The sequence below is a fragment of the Diplotaxodon limnothrissa genome, linkage group LG10 (genome assembly GCF_057381915.1).
Source record: "Diplotaxodon limnothrissa isolate DT_005_m linkage group LG10, D_limnothrissa_male_GT1.1, whole genome shotgun sequence".
Taxonomy (NCBI): Eukaryota; Metazoa; Chordata; class Actinopteri; order Cichliformes; family Cichlidae; genus Diplotaxodon; species Diplotaxodon limnothrissa.
The window spans coordinates 1,864,813-1,890,207 of record NC_140605.1 but is presented as its reverse complement, the minus strand read 5'-3'; the positions used below and the strand labels follow the sequence as shown (position 1 = coordinate 1,890,207).

The 25,395-nt window shown below is 42.4% G+C and overlaps 1 protein-coding gene across 1 annotated transcript in view; it reads right to left on the bottom strand.

Annotated features, from left to right (window-relative positions):
- ints2 (integrator complex subunit 2) overlaps window positions 1-19,518 on the bottom strand; it is a 28,188-nt gene extending 8,670 nt beyond the window's left edge. The window contains exons 1-17 of the mRNA XM_085363289.1: window positions 19,429-19,518; window positions 18,494-18,802; window positions 18,174-18,312; window positions 17,692-17,794; window positions 14,496-14,609; window positions 13,553-13,683; window positions 11,595-11,765; window positions 10,770-10,990; window positions 10,534-10,659; window positions 10,251-10,322; window positions 5,326-5,440; window positions 4,793-4,861; window positions 3,800-3,934; window positions 3,525-3,701; window positions 3,254-3,368; window positions 2,366-2,470; window positions 2,092-2,256 (exon numbers count right to left, since the gene is read on the bottom strand). Of these exons, the coding sequence (XP_085219415.1) occupies window positions 2,092-2,256; window positions 2,366-2,470; window positions 3,254-3,368; window positions 3,525-3,701; window positions 3,800-3,934; window positions 4,793-4,861; window positions 5,326-5,440; window positions 10,251-10,322; window positions 10,534-10,659; window positions 10,770-10,990; window positions 11,595-11,765; window positions 13,553-13,683; window positions 14,496-14,609; window positions 17,692-17,794; window positions 18,174-18,312; window positions 18,494-18,798 (2,263 nt within the window). The 5' untranslated portion in view covers window positions 18,799-18,802; window positions 19,429-19,518. The remainder of the gene's footprint in view (window positions 1-2,091; window positions 2,257-2,365; window positions 2,471-3,253; window positions 3,369-3,524; window positions 3,702-3,799; window positions 3,935-4,792; window positions 4,862-5,325; window positions 5,441-10,250; window positions 10,323-10,533; window positions 10,660-10,769; window positions 10,991-11,594; window positions 11,766-13,552; window positions 13,684-14,495; window positions 14,610-17,691; window positions 17,795-18,173; window positions 18,313-18,493; window positions 18,803-19,428) is intronic.
- Window positions 19,519-25,395: the final 5,877 nt, after the last annotated feature.

The following is a 25,395-nucleotide window of genomic DNA, read 5'->3' as shown; positions in this document are numbered from 1 at the left end:
TCAGTGTTTGCTATTATCCACCCACCCACACACACACACACACACACACACACACACACACACACACCCCAGCAGCCCCTCTCACTCAGTTTTTGCATTTGCGCTCGCTCGCAATGTGTTGCTCGTGCTCTCAACATTTCTGCCCGTGCGCGCTCAACTCTTTCTCCACACCGTTATATTTGTGCCACAAAACCAGCCAATCACAGACTTGGATGCAAAGAAATCTGATTGGCTGTTTTGGTCTCCAATCGGCTCGAAATGACGAAATGCAATATCCCAGAATGCATTTCATCCAAAACTCAAACGAGGCAGTGGCGGAGGACCACAGAGGGGCGGAGTTTGAAATATTACTCTTTCTGGGTCACAAAATAAACTTTAAAGATATTTTCATGCGAGAATGTTTCTGTGTAAACTTCAAATACCTGCTCGATTCATCAGGACATCACATATTTGCATAAGTGCTCTGACGTCTTCGGAGATGCCTGTTACCCACCAGCTGACCGGGTGGTCACTCGGGTTAAACATAATATAAAAGGCTGAACTGACAGAAAATCACCGACTACACCACCAGGTATTACAGGAAAAACGAAGAAAAAAAAAATCCTTTGAACTAAAACAAACGCTGTTGTGACAGTGATGTACTGTCTTGTTGGTATACATGTATGATTTGTATCACCTTCATGTTTCCAAACCGATATCATGACCAGCAGCTTTACAGCTGTGGCTCCAGCAAACATCAGCTGATACTAGAAATGAATTTTAAATAAATTCTAACAGCAGCTGATCAAGCTTAAACGTGCTGCTGTTGTTTAGCGCAACATCCGCTGGTTTCCTGTTTCTGGCGCAAAGTGGGAGATAAACAAACAAGAGAGACGATCAGCTGATCATTGATCAGTTTCATGATTGAAGTAGCAACAGGAGAGGGAGGGGAGAGAATGAGAGAAGAAGAGGCAGCTGTGCAGCGTAAAGACAGAATAACTCCAGCTTTGCCTTTTTGATTCTAGCTGAAGTCCGGGACTAATCGCGTTCCTTTTCCCTTCAATACGGATGTGTTGTAATTGGTCCAGCCCAAAAACAAACAAACATAAAAATGAAAAATCACCATCGGCCCACCAGGCAAATGTCCGGGATGCCCAATGGCCAGTCCAGCTATGCGGTCAGCTGGTGGGTAACAGGCATCTCCGAACTCCGCCACTCTGTGTTCCTCCGCCACTGCCTCATTTGAGTTTGGACGAAATGGATTCTGGGATATTGCATTTTGTCATTTCGAGCTGATTGGAGACCAAAACAGCCAATCAGATTTTTTTGCATCCAAGTCTGTGATTGGCTGGTTTTGTGGCACAAATATAACGGTGTGGAGAAAGAGTTGAGCGCGCGAGCAACACATTGCGAGTGAGCGCAAATGCAAAAACTGAGCGAGAGGGGCTGCTGTTGTGTGTGTGGATAATAGCAAACACTGAAATACAGTTTTTGCACGCAGCAATGAATTTTGTTCACTCAAGTTCAGCTTTTCTTTGCTCAAAATAAATTTCTCCTCAAAATACAACACTTGCACATGCAAACTTTTTTTACGTGCGCTCAGAATAGTGGCACAAAAATACCGCCATACAAATGGAGTAAGCTGTTCAGGTTAAGAGACAGGCTCCGCAACACAAGTATGTAACCATCACTCAGTTCAAACAACTTTCTTTTAAACTACTACAATGAAGATCAGAGAAACACAAGAACACCACATGACAGAGCCAAATAAACGAGACGCCAGCTCTCTGCGTTTGTCGTGCAGCGGCACACAGCATCTGGATGTAGCTACACATCACCTACATCTATTGAAACTGTTGATCCTTCAGCAGTTGTAGGATCAACACAGCATAAAAGATTAACCACAAAGATTACAGATTGATAAATGATTTTATTCCAACCTAAAACAGATAATCTGGCATTTCACTCGCCCAACTGTGGCGTCTAGATTAGCGTCAGTGGTGCTAGTAAAGCCATCAATCATCTGTCTGGGTTTTTATTACTTTAAAATGTTTCTCTCTTAATATTTTTAACTTAAATTCAGCAGCTACATCTTAAATTTCCTGTGCTCACCCTGGTGAAGCTGTCTCTGGGTGTATCTACAGGTGTTGCTGGGAAGCATCATCTTCCTCAACAGGGGCAGGGTACCGGTCACCTCCTCCGCACACACCCAGTCCTCCACAAGGCATAAATGTGGGTAGTTGGTTGCAAGCAGTCTCAGTAGGGCCGAATGCAGACCTGGGATCAGTGAAGAAACTGCGTTCAGTCTACAATAATCAAATAATTTTTACCTTTTGGGGGTTTTTCTCCATGTGTTTAGTAAGAAAAAGCCAAAAGTGACTCTCACCCCCGAGTTCCTGCTGCAGCCCTTGGGCCTGGGTAACTAAGTACTTAATGGGGATCTGGTCCATCAGGGCTGCAGAGTAGGATTTTGGCTTCTTCTGCATCAGGGCTTAAAAAAAACAGAAAAAGAGGAAAACAGGACAAGTGAGTGGATCACAGAAACTATACTGAATTAAATACTAAACAGAGTGAAAATGTGAAGCAAAATAAGGACGAGATGGAGGATAAATGTTTCATTTGATTGTGTGAGGACACCAGAGCCGCTGTGCCGATGCGTTCGAGAAGCTGAGGTGATTTTTCATTGACGTGGGTTCATTACCACTGCTGATGGGCTTCATTACTCCTTCCTTGAAGGCTGAGAGAGCACTTGGGTAAACACAGCAATTAAAGAGATGGGCATAAACTCTCACATAAATCTGGCCTAATGAAGGGCAAGAGGAGAGCTCGTCACGGGAGAGAATAAACACTGACTAGGCTAACTGCTAATGCTCAATCTAACCTACAGCTGTCCTAGTTAGCTTTGCTCCCGCAGCCATTGTACTAGCCAAGTACAACTAATGGTTGGCTGACAAAGAGCCACTTTGTCAGCCAACCATTTATTCTCTATGAAGCAGCCAACATTCAGTGCCAAGAGAGAAAAGGATGAATGACTGCACATCCAGAGCATCTCCTACAACTTAACAGAGGACAAAAGGTTCCTTTTTCTTCTCACTTGCTGACAAATTCCCTTCATCATCCACACAATGCATTCTTCAGTGAGGAAAATGACAAAGGATGCAATTCAGACAGGCACAGAAAGAGAAAATGAGAAGCAGGAGGGAGGTGAGCCAAGAGCACAAAGGGAAGCCAAACACATCGCAGTGTTTTTGTTGGGAAACAGCCTCATACATACCCAGCTGTTTGGTGCTAGCCAACAGGTTCTCCTCATAAGACAGGATGTAGTACAGGATAAGCAGTTGGGTGGTGATAGAGTAGCGCTGCCGTCCTGCTCGACTACCATCCGCTTGCTAAAGAGATCACCAGCAAACGTGGACATGGATATGTGAGCAAAATTATGGATTATGAAAGTGTAATTATGTTTCAAACTAAATTAACAATAACCCATCAAATGCACTGCACTGGTGTTTTGTAAGGGTGCGGATTTAGCTTCGGAAGCGACTTACTCCTGCAGAGCTCAGGAAGACAATGAGGATTTCCTGCTCTGTGATTGGCTGGTTGGTGGCCTCTGGGTTTGCCTTGGAAGCTGGAGTAAGGATGGAGTTGATATAAGCATCAATTAGGGGAATAAGTTGGGTGTGGATGGGTGTTGTCGTCTCACAGAGTTGGCGATAGATCCAGTCCTAGAAGGTGCACACAAGGGCAACAACACAGTTTCAAACAGCTGTGCAGTAGTACAAAGTTACGCAATAGTCACAATCAGCCATAACGTGTGCATTACCTTAATAGACACTTTGTGCTTGGTGAAGGCTCGGCTCCGAAGCAGCTGGTAGATGCAGTGAATGGGAAGAAATCCTGTGATGTTGGCACTTAGGTTGTTGGTCACTGCAACCCTAACTGCATGAGCTGTAACCACCTGCACAGCCAAAGTCACACAACTGTTGTTAACAGTTCAGAAATGTAAAGACTATAAACATTTGTGCCACATTTCTTTTGTAGCTCCTGGACAGGAAAATTTACTTCTATACCAGCAGCATGGGCCCAACCATCATCTTTGGCCAAGTGTTTACGTTTTGAATCATTATCGAAATAATATAGTTGCTCCGTGGTGCAGTGGTAACACATTCACCATATATGTGAATGATGGTAAATTTAATTCTGTTAGGAGATAAACCCCAGCCAAGTGCACTCCTAGTCCCAATGCCAGATAAATGGGCGGGCAGCATCAGAAAGGGCAAAGGGCATCAAATGTGTGCCAAATCAAATATGCCGATCCTTGGGAAATAAGGGAGCAGCCAAAAGTAGCTCCTAACTTTAATATCAAATTGAATCTGAAAAAACAGTTTAAAAGGTTTGCTACAAAATAGGGTTAAAACTATCCAACCATCGTTGCCATTATGGGATTTACTGGTTCAAGACTCACGAGGTGTCCGATCTCTCTTATAACACTGTTTAAGAAGCTTACCCCATGACACAGACAGATGTGTGTGATGCTAATAGTCTATACTGGTGTGAAAACTCTGTCATGCACCGTGACAGTTTGCCAACGTCAAGCAGTAATAACCTAAAGATATCAAAGTCAAAACTTTCTGTGCTTCCTATGAAAAAGGTTTCAGCAGCAAATCCCCCCCCCCCCCCCAAATTGGTCTGATAGTAAACAGTGAAACCTGAAAGGATGGAGGTGTTGAGTCAGAGATCTAAATCAAATCACTGACAAAAACGGTGGTTGCCCAGTAACAATACACAATGATGGACTTGTAATATACATACACACCTGTTCAGTGAAGATCTCCTGTGTGAAGATGGTCTTCATCTTGCTCAGTGAGCTGGGCTTGATGGCAATCTGCAGGAATTACACAAAAACTATGAAAAACATCCAGAGTGGCAGGCTCGCTGTGAGTGAAAACAGCCTGTAGGCAGCAGCGCTGCTATTTTGTAATTCCCTCTTTTCATATTTCATAAGAAAAATTCTACATGGCAAGCACAACACTGAATTGAGAGGATTGCCCTAGGGGTGGAAACAAACAGGCTCTAAATCCAATTACATTACACATCTTAGTGGGAAATACAGTGAGACGGGGAAACTACTTAGCACACAGACAAGAAACAATAGTGCACTTAATAAGTAATAACACTGAAAACTGGCTGCAGGGTGTAGAGCAGCTAGCTAGATACGTGTATGCTGCAAATGTTTCATTAGTGATATAGTCTTTATATGCACCACTGCTGCAGCAGACGAGAGGGGCCAGTGGCTGGTCAGCCAGACTGATGTATTGATCACTGCCTCCCTCCCACCTACCACCTTACCTTCATCCCCAAAGTAGAGCACACCAACTCAATAATGGAGCTGAGCTGGTTGCTATGGAAATACATGGCAACCAGTAATAGCATCTCTCCAAAAGAAGCAGATACGCCTGCGGCGCTGTAAGGAGGAAGACAAACACATATGCAGGAGAGGCAAGTGAGAGAAGACATTTAGGTTTGTCGTTAAGCCTTCATGTTGCAGGACAGAATTTAAATAAAAGTGATTATGACCGTTACATCAACCCACACACACCCGAACCTTCCTCTCACAGCCTTTAGGTTAGTCAGACAAACCTGTCAGATTTATGGTTTATGGACTCGAGTCACAAAAACACGGATTCATATTCAATGCTGAAGGTGCTGAAACAGGTCAGAGACTTCATACAGGAAAAACAAATCTCCAAGGAACGAGTTCAACACATAAAGACGATTTAATACTTTCAACTTCTTGTTCATTGTGGGAACGTTTTTTGTTTCCTCGGTCACTTGGTCAAGGGGCAAGGAAACCGAGTGTGTGTAGGCATCCTTAGATTATCTGCCCTTCCTTATTCATCCCTCTTCATCTGACACTGAAATCTATCAGAGCCTAATGTAAAGAAATGTTCAAATCCGGCACACCGATTAGCGTGAATCCACTGATCCTTGTCACTTGCATCATCAGCACTGGAGCAACAACAACGGGCCAAACTTGGAGATGCACATAACTAATGTAACTGACTAATAATGTCCAATATTCAAAAAGAGGTTCTTGACTTTAAAGTCCCCTCTGATGTCCATGTCTACTATCCTGGATCTTATGAAAAAGACACTGAACGGGCCCAAACAGAAATCTGTGATAAGCCTACAGCAGCTTTGGTTTTAGCCGTAGCTGGTTAGCAATTCATATTTCTAGGACAAGTATGCTGTGGTTGTTTAAAAATAATACCTGAGATGGATGGCAGGAGTAGAAAAGACACCATACAGCTATCTATGCATGTCAGATATATACCAGTCAATGTCAGCACCAGTTACAACCAATCAAAACTGGCGAGGAAGCTGACCTCAGCACCTTTGTCTTATACCGACACCAAACTCGGTGAATGGTACTGGCTCTACTTCCTGAAATTAATTTTAAAAAATTAAATTACATTTTTTTAAAAAACAAATCTGCTGATTCTTCATATTTCATTTCATTTTTATTTATTTCACACTTGGTACTACAAATCAAACAAAACAACCACATCTTCTGTCAACAAAACCCAACAACCATGTGTGAAAAGGAGCAGGAAGAAGAAAATATTCTTATTAAACCCTGCCCCCTATCTACCATCGAACTTATATCACCGGTGGGCACCAAAAATCAGGAACAAACTAATATTGACATTTCTCTCCGGTCGAATCCCAAACCAACATCACATTCATTCGCATTCTTCATACTGAGTTATCGTTTTAAACATATAACACTTTTTAAAACATTGTAAATTTATACAATTCTTTAAATTATAATGAAGTGAATTCCACAGTCTTATACCCCTAACCGTTGTGCTCATTAATCTTTGTGTAGTCCTGGCTAACTGATGTTTAAAATAAAATTTCCTTCTATTCTCTTCTCCCCTTGAACACATCAAAAATACTCTTTGTAACTTAAAAGGCAAAATATTATTTTTAGCCTTAAACATAATTAATAATGTCCGTAATTTCACTAAATCTCCTAATTTTAATAATTTTGATTCTATAAATAATTTATTTGTATGTTCTCTATATTTAACATTATGAATTATTCGTATAACTTTCTTCTGTAATAGATTTAAAGGTTTTATGGTATTCTCATATGTATTCCCCCAAACTTCAACACAATAGTTGATATATGAAAAAAACAAAGAAAAATATAAAATACGCATTGTTTTATAATTTAATAAATCTCTTATACTACCCAAAATATAAATACTTTTGACCATTTTCTTTCTAATATGTTCAATATGAGATTTCCATGTCAAATTCTCATCCACTATTACACCCAAAAAACGAAATTCAGTAACTCTTTCAATCAATTCTTCCTCTATAAACATAATGACTTTATCCTCCTTTACACGATTGCCAGATATCATATATTTCGTTTTTGTCAGATTCAAAGATAATTTATTTACATCAAACCATTTTTTTATTCTTAACATCTCAGAAGTCATAATTTCAACCAAGTCTTTCAAATTCTCTCCAGAGCAATAAAAATTTGTGTCATCTGCAAATAAAATCGAATTTAACCTTTTAGATACGTCACAAATATCATTAATATATAAATTAAAGAGTTTAGGTCCCAAAATAGAACCTTGAGGAACACCACATACAATCTTCAGTCTTTCAGAAGTATTGCCAAAATAATAAACATATTGCAACCTATTCTCTAAATAACTCATTAACCAATTCAATGCTACTCCTCTCACTCCATAGTTATACAATTTAGAAATCAAAATAGAATGTTGTATCGTATCAAAAGCTTTTTTTAAATCAACAAATACTCCCACTGTGTATTTATTATTATGTGTTGCAGATGAAATATCTTCAATAAAAGTCAACAACGCTAATGCCGTTGACCTATTTTTACGAAATCCAAATTGGTTTTCATGTATTAGTTGATATTTTTCAATAAAACTATCAAGTCTTTGTGCAAAGAGTTTTTCTAGCAATTTTGAAAACTGTGATAAAAGAGACACTGGCCTATAATTATTAAAACTATGCTTATCTCCTGATTTATATAATGGTATTACTTTTGCCACTTTCATTCTGTCAGGGAATACTCCTGACTGTAGCGAAAGATTAAAAATATAACAAAGAGGAGTACTTATACAATCTATTGTCTTTTTAATTATGACCATGTCTATACCATCACAATCAGTAGATTTTTTATCTTTACAATTTTTTACAATTGCTACTATTTCTTTTATGGTAGTATCGGCTAAGAATATGGAATTAACCATTCTATTATCACCTATCCAGGCTTCCTCATCTCCTGGATCATCATTTTTCCTGATTAGATTTGCTAAAGTAGGTCCAACATTTACAAAAAAAGAATTGAATTCGTTTGCTACTTCGGTCTTATCTTTAACAACTTGATTATTATTAATAAAATAATTAGGCCGAACTTTGGGTGTGTTCTTATTACCCAATACCTCTTTAAAAATATTCCAAATGCCCTTAATATTATTTTTGTTTTCCTGAAAAACTTTATTATAGTAATCTTTCTTAGCTTTCCTCAATATTAATACCAACTTATTTTTATATAGTTTATATTTCATTTCCGCATTTTTAGTTCTATATATTATATACTCCCTATATAAATTATTTTTCTTTTTACACGCATTTGCAAGACCCTTAGTTATCCAAGGTTTCCTATTTATATTCTTTTTCTTATGCTTAAATGATATCAATGGACAATGTTTATCATACAAGGCCAAATATATATTTAGAAATACTCCGTATGCAATGTTGACCTCATTAACATAAACCTCCTTCCAGTCCGTTTCCATGAGATCTTGTCTAAACCTATTAATTGCTTCATCATTTCTTAACCTTCTATAACTCACAAAACTAACTTCTTTCTTTCTTTTCATATTTAAATCAAAAATAAAAAAGACTGGTAGATGATCGCTTATATCATTTATGATGAGGCCACTTTCAATATTATTCTCCAAACTATTAATAAAAATATGATCAATTAGTGTTTCTGATTTCTCCGTTATTCTACTCGGCTTTATAATTAAAGGATAAAATCCTTTACCATATAATAGTTCAAAAAAATCTGACGAAGCCTTATCATTTGTCACTTTACAAAGATCAATATTGTAATCACCACACAAACATACAGTCTTATTTCCCTTAACCTTACTCAATAAATTTTCTACTGCTTCTGTAAATAACTCAATCTGTGATCCCGGTTTCCTATATATGCACGTTACAATTATATTACTTCTCTTTTCTATATCCAATTCTACTGTCACAGACTCCATTAAATCATCCATGACAACAGACATACATTCAACTTTTTTACATTTCAAATCACAATTAACGAAAAGTGCCACCCCTCCTGCCTTTGTCTTAATTCTATTCACAAAGTACAAATCATATCCTTCAATACAAAAATTACAACCCTTGTTCTCATCTAACCATGTTTCAGACAGAGCAATTATTTGAAACTTGCCTCTCAGACTATACAGAAAATCTTCAATCGAAGCAAAACTTCTATAAAGACTTCTGCAATTAATATGAATTAAAGAAAATGTATTGGCTATATCAACCTTATCCCTGAATTGCTCCTCTGTAAAATAATCACATGTGACATTAATTGTATTAAGCACATTCCTTTCAGGGTCAATACCTACTTCAAAATCATATGATTTATAATCTGTGTCGTCAAACATAATGCATAAATTATTCTAGCGCTATCTATTACCTCATAAGAAAGAGAAGGAAACAAAAAAAAAGAAAAGAAGGAGAAAAAAAAAAGAAAAAAAACTGAAAGGAGGTCACCACCAACAGCAGCTGTGTATAATGTTTCACAGTATAGGAGACAGGATCAGGATCTAAGTGCCACAAATGCTTTCACACATGGGTTTATGTTGCATTATAGACTAATTCTGTAAAGACATCATCCTATTACAGCTGATGTGATGAACATTTATGTGAACAGTTTGTGTTGTTGTGTTTGCACATCTCTGTTGCTTGTGGGGCTCGCACACAAGAATTTCACTCGCATGTGCTGTGTCAGTGTGCCTGCACATGTGATGTGACAATAAAAAGTGATTTGATTTGATTTGATTTGATTTAAAGCTTACGACATATAAAATCAGTACAATAACGTGTGTGTCACAATAAACTCAGACATGTGACAGCTTCCTGTGATGGATTTTACTCTCTAATCTTTTGCGTTCTCCATGAAGCCTTTTTATTGTTACCTTTCAAAGTATTCCTCCTCTTTGATCATCCAGCTGAGCCACATGACCATCAGTTGTTCTTGCTCTGGAGTGCTGCACAGGCACACAGAGGATAATGCTCAGTCGACATATGAAAAGAATACTATTAATGCCAAAAAACACCGACAGGGCTTTTTGGTAAGCAGCGGGCAAATCAAAATTCAAGACCACCGGCAGCTAAAAAGAGCTTGTGATCCCTGGCCTGTTTGTGTTGGCAGAATAAAACAAAGACGTCTAAAAGTAAGAGTCAATAAACGTTATGTACCTGACTAGAGTAGGAAAGGCCAGCAGTTTGCAGAAAGACAAGGAGACGAACCGAACGCCAGCAGGAGTGGCAGGAGGCCGGCTGGTCATCAGCTGCAGTAGTTGCTCTGCTTCCTCATCTGTAGGTCTGGAAGGAAACACAGCCATTAAAATACATTGTTACATTGTTACAACTAGTACATAAAATATTGATTATAAAATCAAATGTAACAAAAGCTATCATGATCTTTGACTCACCTGAGACCTGCAATACCCATGAGGGCGCAGTACAGCCGGAGCAGGGCGCTGGCCTTCACCACGTGCTCCTCTCTGAGGCCAGAGTACCCCGAGCCTCCTTCCTCCTCCATGCCGCCATTATTGGGCACATGGGTGCTGCGTGAACGCGGCAGGATGGCAACGAGCTCGAGCAGCAGCTGTCTGCGCATTTGCCACAGCACTGAGCTGCTTTCCCTCTTACGCTGGCAGGATCGAGTGAGGAGAGGACACCATTTAACTTTCATGCTTCCACCGCTGGGCCTTGGTAACAGTTTGCCCAAGTTCATTTACAAATCTGATAATTATGATCATTAACTGACTCGTTGCATGAGCAGCAACTTGAGGAACATTTTAGGACATTTCTCCAATGGCGAGCAGAAGCTCCGTTCCTCCTCAGAGTTTTATCGCCTAAAAACCCCCCAACATTTTATGAAAGGGAAATTTAAACAAATGATGACATTTACAGTGAAAAGCTGACTAAAGCGTGTCTGCGCTCCATAAACTGCAAGAAATGCCAGCAGATAGCCAGACTCGTGATCTCCTTTATATCTGCTGTGATATTTTGAATGTTAGCTTAAATTTGGGGCAATCCAACTCGAGCGCTGAACACCGAGTAATACAAGAAAGATACTCCCACCAGGATCTCATTTTGAATGTCAGCGAGTGTTTGTATTACTGTCTGTTCTTTAAAAACATCACAGGAACAATCCAGCATGTTGAGGACATTGTGGGTGGTCCACCTCTTGCACCTAAAGGAGTGACTGTTTATGTGTTGTCAGGAAATACGAGAGTCAACCGGGGCCTTACCTGTTGTCCATTGCGAATGAACATACTGAACCACGTACGGACTTTGCTATTGGTGCCAAGCAGCAGTCCGCTGACATAAGACACAAGAGGACTGACTGCCTCATCTGCTGCATCTGGTTTATAATCCAGAGTGAGAGCCACACCCAAACCAGGCAGGTGACACTCCTCCACCTGGAACACACAGAGCACCCACAGTCAATTACAGAGCGTCACCTGTTCTATCAAATATTAATCATGTTCTTTCATAATGACTACGTCTATGTTTGTTTGATTATCACTATGGGCTGATGTGCTCCCGGTCTTTGCAAAGACACGCGTCTCCAAGGTATAGCTCAGGGGTCTCGAACTCCAGACCTCGAGGGCCGCTGTCCTGCAACTTTTCCATGTGTCCCTGCTGCAACACACCTGAATACAACTAGCAGGTCATTAGCAAGACTCTATAGAACTTGACTGCATGCTGAGGTGGCAATTCAGCCATTTGATTCATGTTACAGCAGCTCATGACTGAATGAACACGGTGCAATAAAAGCATTGTTGGAATTACATTGTTCCAAACACATTTACTTGAGCAGGGTTAGGGGTCGCCACCTCAGCATGCAGTCAAGTTCTATAGTCTTGCTAATGACCTATTAGTTGTATTCAGGTGTGCTGCAGCAGAGACACATGGAGAAGTTGCAGGACAGCAGCCCTCGAGGACTGGAGTTCGAGACCCCTGTATAGCTCCTTTTCTTACTGAGGGGAAACATGAGCAAAGAAGCTGTCTTGCTAAGTGAGTGATTATGAGCCAAAACAAGGTTTGAAAATAAAGGAAATTAAAAAAGGGGAACTAGCAATATGGGTGTCGTTCTAATACAAGCCTGCATTGCTGTATTAGTGTCGTCTTCTTTTTCTGTGCAAACGAAATATCATTGTTGTTTAAATTCACTGTTCCTCGTCATCCTACTATTAATGTTTCTCGACATTATTTTCTAACATCACGCGTTGCTTGACCTTGCTGGTTGCGAGCTCTACTGCCCTTCACCAGACATTGTTTTCAGCACTGGATCCCATCAATTCCCAAACCTTGTTGTTTGAGACCACAAAGTCCAGCCAAGTACGAGTTCTGCTAATGAATCATTCAGCAAGGCAATGAATTTCTTCTGCCTCGTTCAATAGCCGACATTCTAACCTCTATGAGCGATAGAAATAAGACTCATTTCTCCCCCTCGGGGACAGCGTCACTAAGAGTACCACAACATAAATGACTAAAGAGCAAAATCCTATCACTTTTACTGCCCTCTATCAGGTGAGTTGATTTAAGCAGAGAAAATAGTTCCCTGCACAGCAGAGCCAGTCGTTAGTCAAGTCTATAATAACTAAAGAGTGACGTTTAGGAGCTAAAAGCAAACAAACGTCTACAGCTTACAAATTATTCATCATTTAACAAAGTGGTGTAAGCACAACATTTGTCTGTCAAACTGATTTTCATTCTTGAAATCTGTGCATGACTGTTACATTACCAGCAGGCTACGTTTAGCGAGGCAGAGAAACAGATGAGCTTTGCTGGGGTGCCGCGTTAAATTTGTTACCAAGAGAAACTGCAAAATTATGGAAGATATGTTTTAACGGCAAATAATTATATTGAGATCACAATCAATATTTAATGCGGCTATGTTTCTGCAAACACAACCGTCGTGCTATCCAAACATTTAATCAGGAGAGCACTTCATAAAAAAGGAGCAGATGCTCCAAATGTGCTGGTGCGAGTATTAATTTGATTTAATACATGCATAATTAATGGGATAAAACAGGGCAGCAGAATGAATGTTGCAGAAAATGTGCATCCAGAGTAGAAAAAGAGCAGCTACTAGATGGGAGAACTCATCTCTCATCTGAAATAAATGACTTTTGGGATGCTGTAAATAAAGTGGGAGTTTGGCGTGAGTTCAGTCCCGCCATTATACTAACGGTATACCTACCACCATAGCCCGGATATTGAGAGCCTGTGAGGGATTCATCTGACATAGCTGCCGGAGCGCTTCAGTCCTGCGCCGCCCACCTACGCTCTCCTCATCCTGACGCTCTCCATTCTTAATCAGACCTCTGCACACTGCAACAACAGAGAGGCACGCTTAAACACTGTGGACCTTCTGCTTACTATATCCTTACAGCAAATGAGGAGAAACGTATGCAGACTTTCAACACTGTATAATCTGAATACTTCCAGATCCCAGTTATGTCCTTCAATACACAACAGCCATGATTACATCAATTCTCTGGCATATTTGTCCTTCACTTTCCCACTGTATATTGTTTAAAAGTAAATTTGGTAGCTGGCATTATGGCAACGCTTTGAAATTGAATTAGTTTCCATCTGTGCTGCTCCTGGATCATTCATACACCATTGATGAGGCGGCAGGGTGAAGTCTGGCTGCCAGCTGGTGTTTAACATGGCAAACCTTACAAACACTTCATCCAAGGATGAATCCATTGCACTTTCATGTCAATGAAAGAGTAACTGCAGCAGCAAAGCCAAAAGGAATCTGTGATGATCACCGCTACGCAGCACAAATCTGCGCCTGACATGGATCTGACACTCTGTGCGATAAGGAGACAGTGAGTGTTTTATTCCAGAGAGCCTCTCAAAGGGCTCTCGGGGAGTCAGGATGACATAATAATAATGTTCATCATCAGTCAAAGACAAATGCCTGCACTCTCGGTCCACTGCCGTGAACAGCATTAAGAACAACACATATAGTTGTAGATATCAGTGTGTAATTCTAATAAAGCGAGAAACCTTGGAGGTAATCTCAGATAAAGTCCTGTTTCCTCCACACTGACTGACTATATCCAACTATTCCTGTCAATTAATCAGCCACTCTATTTTCCATTATCTGCAGCGTTGTGCAACAGATGAATTACCTTCATTGAAGCTGTCAGGAACATTGGCAACCAGCAGACACAGAAACCAGTCACCATTGCGGACATGAAGCAAAGCCTCGGCCACATCCACGATCGGCAGGAGCGAAGGCAGCTCTAAGACGGAGAAAATCCAAACACACTTCAGACGGCAGGGTCAAAGAAACGGATTGTTTTCAGACATGTTTACAGAAATATTTGTTATTTTAAATATGCTGCGTTATTTCTGAACTCTCAGGAGCAGTGGATTATTTATTATTTGGATTATTTCGATTTTTCAGTTATTTTGTATTTATCAAAAAGCAAGTCACTGCCTTTTACAAGAAAAAGACAAGGCTGTGAGGAGATGGGAGTGGCTGGCTGCAGACTGCTCTTCAAGCAGAAATCAGCTGCATGACAAAGTGCAGTAAACAATTAGTGTTTGAGCTTCGGCATCTTTTCAACACTTTGCCATGCCAACAGAGCAGCAAGAGATGTTTTTCAAAAATTGTTTTCTTTATTTTCATTTGCCGCTCATGACAATTTTTTTATTTGTAGATTTTGTAGTGCTCCCTACAATGTGAACCTCTCACCTGAATGTTTAAAATGTTGTTCAATCCAATTCAATTCAAGCTCAACAATCAAATGATCCCCTATGAGAGCAAGCACCAGGCAACGGTGGAAAGGAAAAACTTCCTTTAAACAGGAAGAGACCTCTGACAGAACCAGGCTCAGGGAGGGGCAGCCATCTGTCATGGCTGGTTGGGGGGTGAGAGGCAAAAGAAAAGAAAAATGAGAGTGTGGCTCACGTGGCCTAAAATAAACAACATATGGTTTTCTGGACTGAAGGAAAGTTTTCTGTGAGGTGACTGAAGACGCCGAGCGGATGCTTTTCAGTGCATTTCTTGTTTAAATGAACTCCGTCGGGTAAAAAAATGGAGTTGTTGAAAAACCTCAAGCATGGATGCTCAATAATCACTCCAGCAGCCTTTCTAATGCTGGCGTTCACGATCTGCCTGTCCTTATTGATTTTGCCTGGATTTCCATATCTCCCAACTGACGCTCGTTGATGGATGAATATACAATTGTCATTGAGGGAACTCTGTGTGCAGTTGCATCAATTCCTTCTCAATGACAGAAGTTAATAAGCAGACATGAGTCCCAAATCATCGCCCCAAGCATGGATTACCAATATGTCAGGTGGTCTCTGTGTGGATAGCTCCTCATAAAAACGAGGAAGGACTCCGCTCCAGCGCATCCCTCCTTTGCCAAACCACTGGACGTTGGCATTAAGTCCGAAATTTTCTCCTCTCTTTTGCGTCACTCTCGCCTCATCTGATGTAGCTTGACCCAATGATCCACACTTTTGTTTCTCCCTTCTGGAGATTCTGTGTGGTCTCTCAGTGTCAATACATGGGAACCTGTTAGAGAGGCCAGGGTTGAAAAAGGGATGCCGGAGAACCTCCAAGGGTGTTATGCGCTGGTGTGCAATCAAGGCCAACATCTCTTTAATTAAGCTGACAAATAAGCTTTGGCCATCTTCTGGTCCTCGTCTAACCTTCGTTATTTGTTCGAGGTCATCAAGACGTTTAAGTTTTATGTATCGAGTCTCCAGGGATGGATATCCTGTCTCGTACTGAAATTGTTGGTCAGTCTTATCTGTCCAGCGCTGTTGCTTGTAGTCGTCTTCAATGAAATAGTCATCAGTGTAAATGCCAGAGTCTAGAACACGATCTGGTGGCTGACCCTGAGTCTGTATGATGAATTTCAGATAATCATATTCATTCTCCGCAGGGTAGAGTAGCACCCCTGTAGCAAGCTCCACACCTACCAGCCCCAGCTGGTAGGGGTTATTAGAACTGACACCCTTTACCTGTCTGTAGCTGAATCTCCCACATTTCAGTCATTCAGTGATTAAAAGAATATGAACCTTCAATATTCATTCAGATGTTTTGTTTTTCTAAAAAAAATTAATTCAGCTTTTTCTAATGTACATTTTAACATCATCTACTTTCAAACTTTGAAACTTCTTCTGTGTGAACTTCAGCTTTCAACAGTTCTCCACTTTATCTTTCAGGTGAATTATTCAATATGTTTCAGCTGTAGGGATGGGTACCAGTATCCAGTGCCATCATGGCACGTGTCATACACTTTGGATTCTAGCCAATCATTTTACCTTTGTGAGCGTAGTAGGCGGGTCCAGGTACGTACGTTCTTTTAGAGCAGAGCTACAGATTAAAATGCCCAAGGCGAAGCGGTCAAAAGTCTGGCTGTACTTCACAGCAAAAGATGCAAACTCAGCAGCAACAAGTGCTTTAAGCTGATACTGTGATACTGTCAAAGGAGGTAACACCAAGAATCCGATGAAACACCTGGCGACGCATAGCGTTTTTTTAAAAAGCCCAGAAATGCGCCGTATTTGATAGCTTGCTGCGAGACCTCACACCGTGCACATCTACTGCGGGTGTGGTGCCTGTTATCTGACCCGGAGTTAGCAACATCCCCCAAAAACCCGAAGAGGAGAGTCCTGGCCCCTAGCCCTGCCAGTGTAGCAGAAATGATGAGGATGATGATGCAGCAGCAGCCGTTCTTCTCTGCGTGAGTAGCTTCATGTTGTTCGTGTGTAATTTACGTTGAGTAGGCTAACCACGTTATTACATTAATGCAGGTAAGGTGAACTAGCAAACATCATCATAGCTACATGCAGCTGTCTTCTTGTTTGATGGCAGATACTCCCTTCACCCTGGCTAAAAAGGCTAAAATGACCAAAGAAAAAGAGGGAAACAGCTGAACATGAGAGGTTTAGGACAAAGTTTGTGTTTTTTCCATTGTTTAAGCACTGCTTCCAGCCAAGAGTGATACCAAATATGCCCCATAGCTGCAGAAAAGGCTAACATTGTTATATTTTTACAAAAAAACAGCTGAACATGAGAGGTTTTTGGACAAAGTTTGTGTTCTCCATTCTTTAAGCACCGGTTGAGCACCGGCACAGTTTCAAAAGTACCGGTTTGTAACTGGTATCGGATAAAACCTAAACGATACCCATCCCTAATTCAGCTCATTCAACATTTTTAACTTAACATTCAGCAATTGTTTCATTTCAGCTCAAAACATTCAACTATCAGCATTCACACTGCAGTTTCTTCAGAAAATGCATTTTCTAGTTTTTGAATGTTGCTGCATTAAATGCAATGCTATTATAATGTATAATCTTTTTTACCTGCTTGTAAAATGCAGAGGACATCCGCAACCTCTTCCAAGTACACAGGACTTTCAAAGAGTTCAGAAGACTTTAAGAAAAACTCTCCATTTGAGTCTGCCACCTGAGAAACAACACGGGAATGTGAAACAGGCCACAGGGACGCATCACCCAACTCACCCTATTAGATGAAGATGGATCTACTAAAGGACAACAGCAGCACGCAGTTAATTTCATTCCAAGCGAGAGCAGCTGGCAGAGATTTAGTCGTAATTCTGATAGAAACTTCAAATTTAATGAAAAGTTAAAGAAAGCAGCACAATCTTGTTTCTGTAGTCCACAGGTGACACTCATTAATGATTCATACTTCCATTTCTTTACATATACACAGCTGTCCCAGGTATACGTGACATGTTTGTTCCACATTTCTACAACGTGGATGCTCAGTTATCATCGTCAGTGTCCAGAGATCTACCGAATTATAAGGGGAGCTTTGACTGTACCTTGTTCATGATAGCCAGGAGCTCACTGAGGGTCAGACGGAGTCTCCTGAGGGGATCACTGTGTTCAAACTCCAGAGTTAGGCCGTGCTGCAGCTGTGACACCAGGATGCTTTCTGCATTAGAGCCACCTGCCTTGTGCCTAGCAGAGGAGACGGTACATTATGTATACTGCTAAAATGAACTCCAAGTAGGCTTTTTTGTTTTTTTAAAACACAGTAACAAATATAGCTGTATATGTATGACCCGATAAGCAGCTTTTCCCACTCTGTAACCCACTACTGTGCCAGTATATAGTGTTACCATGTGAAAATAAGTCATACCTAAGCTGCTGCTCCTTCCGTGCGTCCTGCTCCAAGGCATGAAAGTCAACAGACAAAAGTGCTACAATGGAGTTGACGGCTTCAACCCCAGAGAGCAGGCGGAGGATAAGCTTCTTGTCCTGTGCCCAGGACTCGCTCTGATCAGCGGGGGCACATAACGCCATCCTCACCAAGCAGGGCAGCAGCAGCCTCAGCTCCGGATCACTTAACGCAGCCAGGCGCACTACATCCACCTTCTGCATGGCTTCAAAAGCATAGGAGCTGACAAACTGCAGCCCTGCACTGTCTCCCATCGCTCCGTGCATACACCTTGGGGGAAACAGACAAAACTGACGGTTTAAAGAGGAAAACTGGATGCATTTTTTTCTACAGTCTGCTAGTCTGTTTTCAACAGTACATACACTTTAAGTTGCAGAGCTAACGGTTGTCATAATGTGACCATTCATTCCTCGATATACATTTTTAACGCGAGAGTAACTTGTACGCTGATGGTAATGATTTTGTTTGATAACTTGTTCATAGGTTTAGTCACTACAAACAGAAACGCTGTTACACGCCACTAAAGAAACAAGATAACAGCCGTCTATAACCACTAACTGAAGCAAATGCTAACAACTGCTGGGAGTAATACATGAACTAGTGTTTACTGGATTGTTGTGAAAATATCATCTGGACTCACCTTCAGAAATCTTTAATATATGCCTTTTAAAGCACCAGCAATTCGGCTACTTAGCTGGGTTTTTTACGGCTACATATGAGCTAGCAGTAGCTAACACTCATTCAGTTCGCTTCTGGAAAGACTTTTAGCATACTGCTAGCAAGCTAAGAGCTAAAAGCTAGGCTAGTTTGTCACAAGACAACCTTGAGTTGACGGGTCCGTCTAAGCTATAAAGTAAGTGTAACATAAATACACGAATTCACAAGAACGCCCTTACCTGGCTCATTAAGATGACACGTACTGTTTCAAACAGTTATCGCCGCGGAGGCCTTCAGACGTCAGACTGTACCGTCAGCCCCCGCGGTCGCACGATCGGGGAGAGCCCCCAGAGGAACTTGTCCTGGATTGTGCCGGTGTTGTGCCAAAAAGTGATTGTCTGCCAAAAACTGATTTCCGGTATTTGCCAAAAACTGATTGCTCGTATTTAAACTGCTATAAGTAACTTGATGGCCTATAATATGTGAAACATATGTCAAATGCATCCCTCATGGATGACACAAAGTCATATTGAGCCACAAACAACATTCGTGTAACAAGGTAGAAGCCGCAATCAGTTTTTGGCAGCGACTTTTATAGAACCTTTATTTATGCAGTTAAAAAAAAATCTCATTAACATTAAAAATGTCTTTTGTAAGAGTAAGACAGCAGAAATGGCAGCAAATATTACAATAGTTCAGTAAAAATATTGTAAGTGGGGGAAAAGGACCGGATTGGTTATAATGTGAGTACAATAACACAGAGTTATAAAGATACTTGAAAAAACAGATAATCTTTTAATTCTATATATAACCCCTTTGTAAACGCTGTTCACCGAAGTCTATTTACCAACATACGTAAAGATATTATGTAACAGAGTCATAAATAACATTGTTATAATTACACAAAATGTGTTCTAAACCCCCAAACTTCTCCTTTTATACCTGACTTTTAGGACCTCCAAGCCTGTAGTTGTGTTCATTATCAGTTAGAGCCCCTCCTCATTCTTTTCTTCTTCTTTGGTGCAATACTATAAATACAGTGTACCCCTTTTGCCTCTCCCCTTTTTCTACAATTCCCCTGTGGGAGAGGAGCTGGAGTGGGCAAATTATTTACTTGGAGGTCTTTCTTTCTTTTACTTTTTTTATCAGGTATGTCAGATTTCATGTTGTTTTTGTTTTATCTTATGTCAAATATGTTACGTGTAAATGCATATTTTATGTTTAATGTAAAAATAAATGCCAGCCCCCTTTTTCTACAATTCCCCTGTGGGAGAGGAGCTGGAGTGGGCAAATTATTTACTTGGAGGTCTTTCTTTCTTTTACTTTTTTTTATCAGACACAACGCAGAATCACACCGGTTACACTTGGTGCTGCTGACCCGTCACATCGCCAATCCGCGATCCACCCCTCCTCCTTCTGCTGCCGCTGTTTTCCCGCCTCCTCTCTGCAGCTGTGTGCCAGAATCCTGTGCCCTGCGCTTTGACTCACAGGTTTTTATATCGCGTGTGTGATCGATGCCCCGTAATTTGGCTTGCAGGCATCTCTGTCACGTGTGAACTTAAAGGGCAAATACGTAGGTGATCATTTCTGTCACTGTTTCATATTGTTGCCTCAAATTATACAGGCACGGATTGTAATTTTTTTTCTCTATTGATATTGGCTTTTACAGCCTGTTTTAATTGAGAGGAGAAAACAACATTTTATTTTCTATGGTGTTTTGATTCTTTGATGTTTTTTTTCTTCTCCCCACATTTCATTGTTTTGTGAAGTTTTGCATAATTGTGTGTGGGGGTTAGGCTCGTTTTTTTTTGCTGTTGAACAGTGATATCTCACTTGGGCCAACATGTTAAGTGAGGAAACTGTGGATAGCGCTTTGCCTGATCTGTTCTCTGCGGGGAGTAATATGACCTTTGGTTTGGGGAGGGGTCATCAGATTGCTCCAAAGTTTTTTGGGAGGGGTAGGCCAGTAGTCCCGGGTATTGGTGCCCACACTGTAGACCAGCCAGTGATGCACTCACCATTAATGCCAGCAGCTAGCTCCACACCAGCTGCTTGCGAACGCCAAACACACACCCAGGCTGTCACTAGTGACATGTTGAGCAGCTTGATCACTGACTTAGCAAAGCAAATTGGGGAAAATATCACATCCTCTCTTAACTCTATGCACCAGCCAGCCCCCACCCAGCCACAGTCTCCCCAGAATGTGCCCTCGAGCTGCAATGACCAGTCCCAGCTGAAGGTTGTTGTTCAGTCAGACACCAAAGCTCCACCATACTTCAAGGGTGACAACACAGATCTATTTCCCATCGGTGAATGGGAGGACATGATGAGATGTTATCTGCACAGAATCAGCTGTGACACAGATGAAGAAATGTTTGCCATATTAATGTCTAGACTAACTGGCAAAGCCAGAGATGTGGTCAAGGTGTCACTTCGTTGCCGCCCTGAGTTGAATCGGAATGATCCTATTACTGCTGTGTTTGACATACTGAGGTCTAACTTCAGCGACTTGACATATTCCAGCCTGCCCATGAAAGATTTCTACAGTACTGTGCCACGTCCAGGTGAGAACGCCATGGATTACTGGATCCGGTTGAACAAGTCTATTGATGCTGCTGATGAGTGTCTCCGCAGGCGCGGCAAGATGGTAGAGGACCCCAGTAGTGAGGTTGTTTCGATGTTCATTAATCACTGTCCTGACCACAGTCTTACGTTGTCTTTTCAACTGAAGGCCCCTGAGGAGTGGACTGCAGCTGAGGTTCAGAGCCGTCTGGACAACTATGTGAGGAAAATGAGACAGTCTAGTGTTTTGTCTCATAATATAGCAAGTCTGTCCATCCCGCATCAGAGCCCTGTCGCTGTTAACAGCCAGCCCCACTCCAGCGGTGCTCAAGCAGTCCCAGTAACACATGAGCCAGCCTCGTATCCTATGCCCTCTGTTCCCTCTGCAGCCACATGTCAGCCTCTCTCTTCTGATGGCATGGTAAGTGTGCAGCAGCCCTCTGCTTGTCCTCCTTTGACTCTACATGTCATGCCCCCATCTTTGCCAGTTTCTGGCCCTCCTCCAGCTGAGCCAGGTGTTCAACAGATGGTAGCACTGTTTGACAAGGTTCTGTCCATGTGCACTGCATCACTAGCCACTGGTCCTAGGTGCCCACAACCCACAGGTCATTCCCATGGGCACCGCAATGCTCATCGTGCTTCGTGCAGAGTGTGTGGCTCACATGAACACACAACCCATGTGCATTGTAGGCTGTACAAGCTATGCCACAGCTGCTTTGACCCTGGACACATGAGGCGTGAATGCCCACAGTTGCACCAGAAACCAAGCGTTTCAGTCCCTCCTCCCACCGATGCTGCTTTAAACTAGCCAGCCCATGTAACGAGAGGGGTAGCATGGGCAGTGTTGATGAAACCCTCAGAAATGCAACAGACCCAGAAGCCATATATGTTAACTGCTGTAGTAGCCTCTCTGATGAGAAGACTGTTATTATGGGTTCACAAAGAGTTGGCAGGGCTAGTGAGTTGTTTTACACTCCAGTGTCGGTCAGTGGCCGGTGTTCCCTGACAAGCATGCTTGATTCAGGAAGTATGTCATGCACACTAAGTGAAGAGGCTGATAGCAAGCTAAGAGCCGCTGGTGTTGCTCTGATTCCGCAGCATATCCCTGAAAATGTGGTGCTGGTTGGTTGCGGTGGCCTTCTCACACAACCGAAATGCATCTATGATTTGGACATTGAAGTATATGGGACTAGGTTTCTTGTACCAACATTTGTGGTTCCTGGGCAAAAAGATGAGCTCATCGTGGGGAGCAATGTGATCCGGCCCATCATTCAGAAGATGAAGGCTGATACAAAGTACTGGGAGCTTATTAACTCCAATTACACTGGCACTGATTGTGAAGACTTCCTGCAGTTGCTGAGCTGTATCTCACGGTGGTCTGCTCCTGTGTTGCCAGATAAAGTAGGTACAGTCAGGTTGCGGAAGAGTGTCACTCTTCTGCCACAAAAAGAATATGTAGTTTGGGGAAAGCTGCCACCTTCTGCCCTCGTGTCTCCAGGATGTACTGTCGTTGTGGAACCCACGTCAGCCCGTTCCACTCCAAAGAACATAATGGTGGGGCGCATTATAACACCCATGTGGGGAGATCGTTGGGTCCCTATGAAAGTCCTTAACCCAACAGAGAGCCCTGTGACACTTCGTCGCAATGCTAAGATTGCGGATGTCTTTCCTTGTATTGCTGTGGAGGACCTGCCCATCACTCAAGGTCTCTGCGAGACTCTGACTGACCAGCATACCAGTTTTCCCCCCTCATCAGACTCTGTGCCTGACTCTGCACAGCTACTCAAAGATGCTGGGTTGGCTGACATTGATATTGAGGGCTGTGAAGTGTCAGATGGGTGGAAGGGGAAATTGGTGGAGCTTGTGTTGACTTACCAAGATGTGTTCTCTAGAGACAAACTGGACTGTGGTGAGGTGAAAGACTTTGTCCATCGTATCCACCTCACTGACGACCGCCCTTTCAGGCTTCCCTATCGCAGAGTACCCCCGGCTCACTATCACAAGTTGCGAGAGGTGCTGTCAGACATGGAGATGAAAGGCATCATCAGTAAGTCCACCAGCGAATACGCCTCGCCACTGGTAATGGTTTGGAAGAAGTCAGGTGACTTGAGGATATGCACTGACTTCCGCTGGCTCAATGCCAAAACCATTAAGGATGCTCACCCACTGCCCCATCAGGCTGACTGTCTTGCTGCCCTTGGTGGGAATGCTTTCTTCAGCACCATGGACCTCACATCTGGGTTCTACAACGTTCCCCTCCATGAGTCTGACAGACGGTACACTGCTTTCACTACACCTCTTGGCCTGTATGAGTACAACAGACTTCCCCAGGGTCTATGCAACAGCCCAGCATCTTTCATGCGGATGATGCTCAGCATCTTTGGTGATTTGAACTTTTCCAGCCTCCTGTGTTATCTTGATGACCTGCTGGTGTTTGCGCCTTCAGAAGAGGAGGCCCTAAGACGTCTTGAGATTGTTTTCTCTCGCCTGAGGACCAGCAATCTGAAGCTGGCGCAGAAAAAATGTCACTTTCTCAGACGCTCTGTGAGGTTTTTGGGTCATGTCGTGGATGCTGGTGGTGTCTCGGTTGATCAGGATAAAGTGAGGGTTATCGCCAATTTTCAGAAGACTGACCTTATGGATGGTGACGGTTGCACCCCTTCTCAGAGGAAAGTGAGATCCTTCCTTGGCATGGTGATGTTTTACCAGCATTTTATTCCAGGGTGCTCTCGTATTGCGAAGCCACTCTTTGCTCTAACTGCCGGTCAGAAGAGGACTAAAGGCTGCCATGGGAGTCGGAAACCTGGAACTTTTCGCAAGCTCACCCCTCAAGATTGGACTCCTGCTTGTGAGAAAGCATTTGAGGGACTCAAAGGTGCACTCCTCAGCTGTGCGGTGCTGGCACATCCTGATTTTGAGAGGCCATTCATCCTTTCAACTGACGCTTCCATGGATGGGCTGGGTGCTGTCTTATCCCAGGTGCCAGCTGGTGAGGAGAGAGCAAGACCTATAGCCTTTGCTAGTAAGTCTCTCAGCCGCAGTCAGGCCAAATACCCAGCACACCGGCTCGAATTTTTGGCTCTGAAGTGGGCTGTGTGCGATAAGTTCAGCCACTGGCTCAAGGGTCATCGGTTCACTGTCTGGACTGATAACAATCCTCTCACATACATTCTGACTAAGCCAAAGCTGGATGCCTGTGAACAGCGTTGGGTCTCTAAGCTTGCACCATACTGCTTTGAGATCAAATATGTTCCTGGAAAGCTGAACATTGTGGCAGACACCCTGAGCAGGGAACCGTTTGTGAGGCCGTTGGCCCAGCGGCTCCTGTCGGAGCCCTACTTTGAGCTGCTAGGGCAAGTCAGTGGTGTGAAAGATGCCAGTGTCCAGGATGCCTTCCGTTTGACCTGTCAACCTCAATCGATACGCAGTGCTCCACCCTCTGCTGTGCTTGATGTGTCTCTGTCAACTGATGACGTGTCTTCTCTCATGTCTTCGCTCTGTGAGTGGGAGTCTGCTTCTCGCCAGCGTGCAACATCCCTCGCTGGTCACCTAACCTCCATCAGTCCACCTGACTGTGATGTTACTCATGCGCTGTCCCGTGCTGATCTCCTGTCTCATCAAACAGGGGATCCTGTGATCTCCAG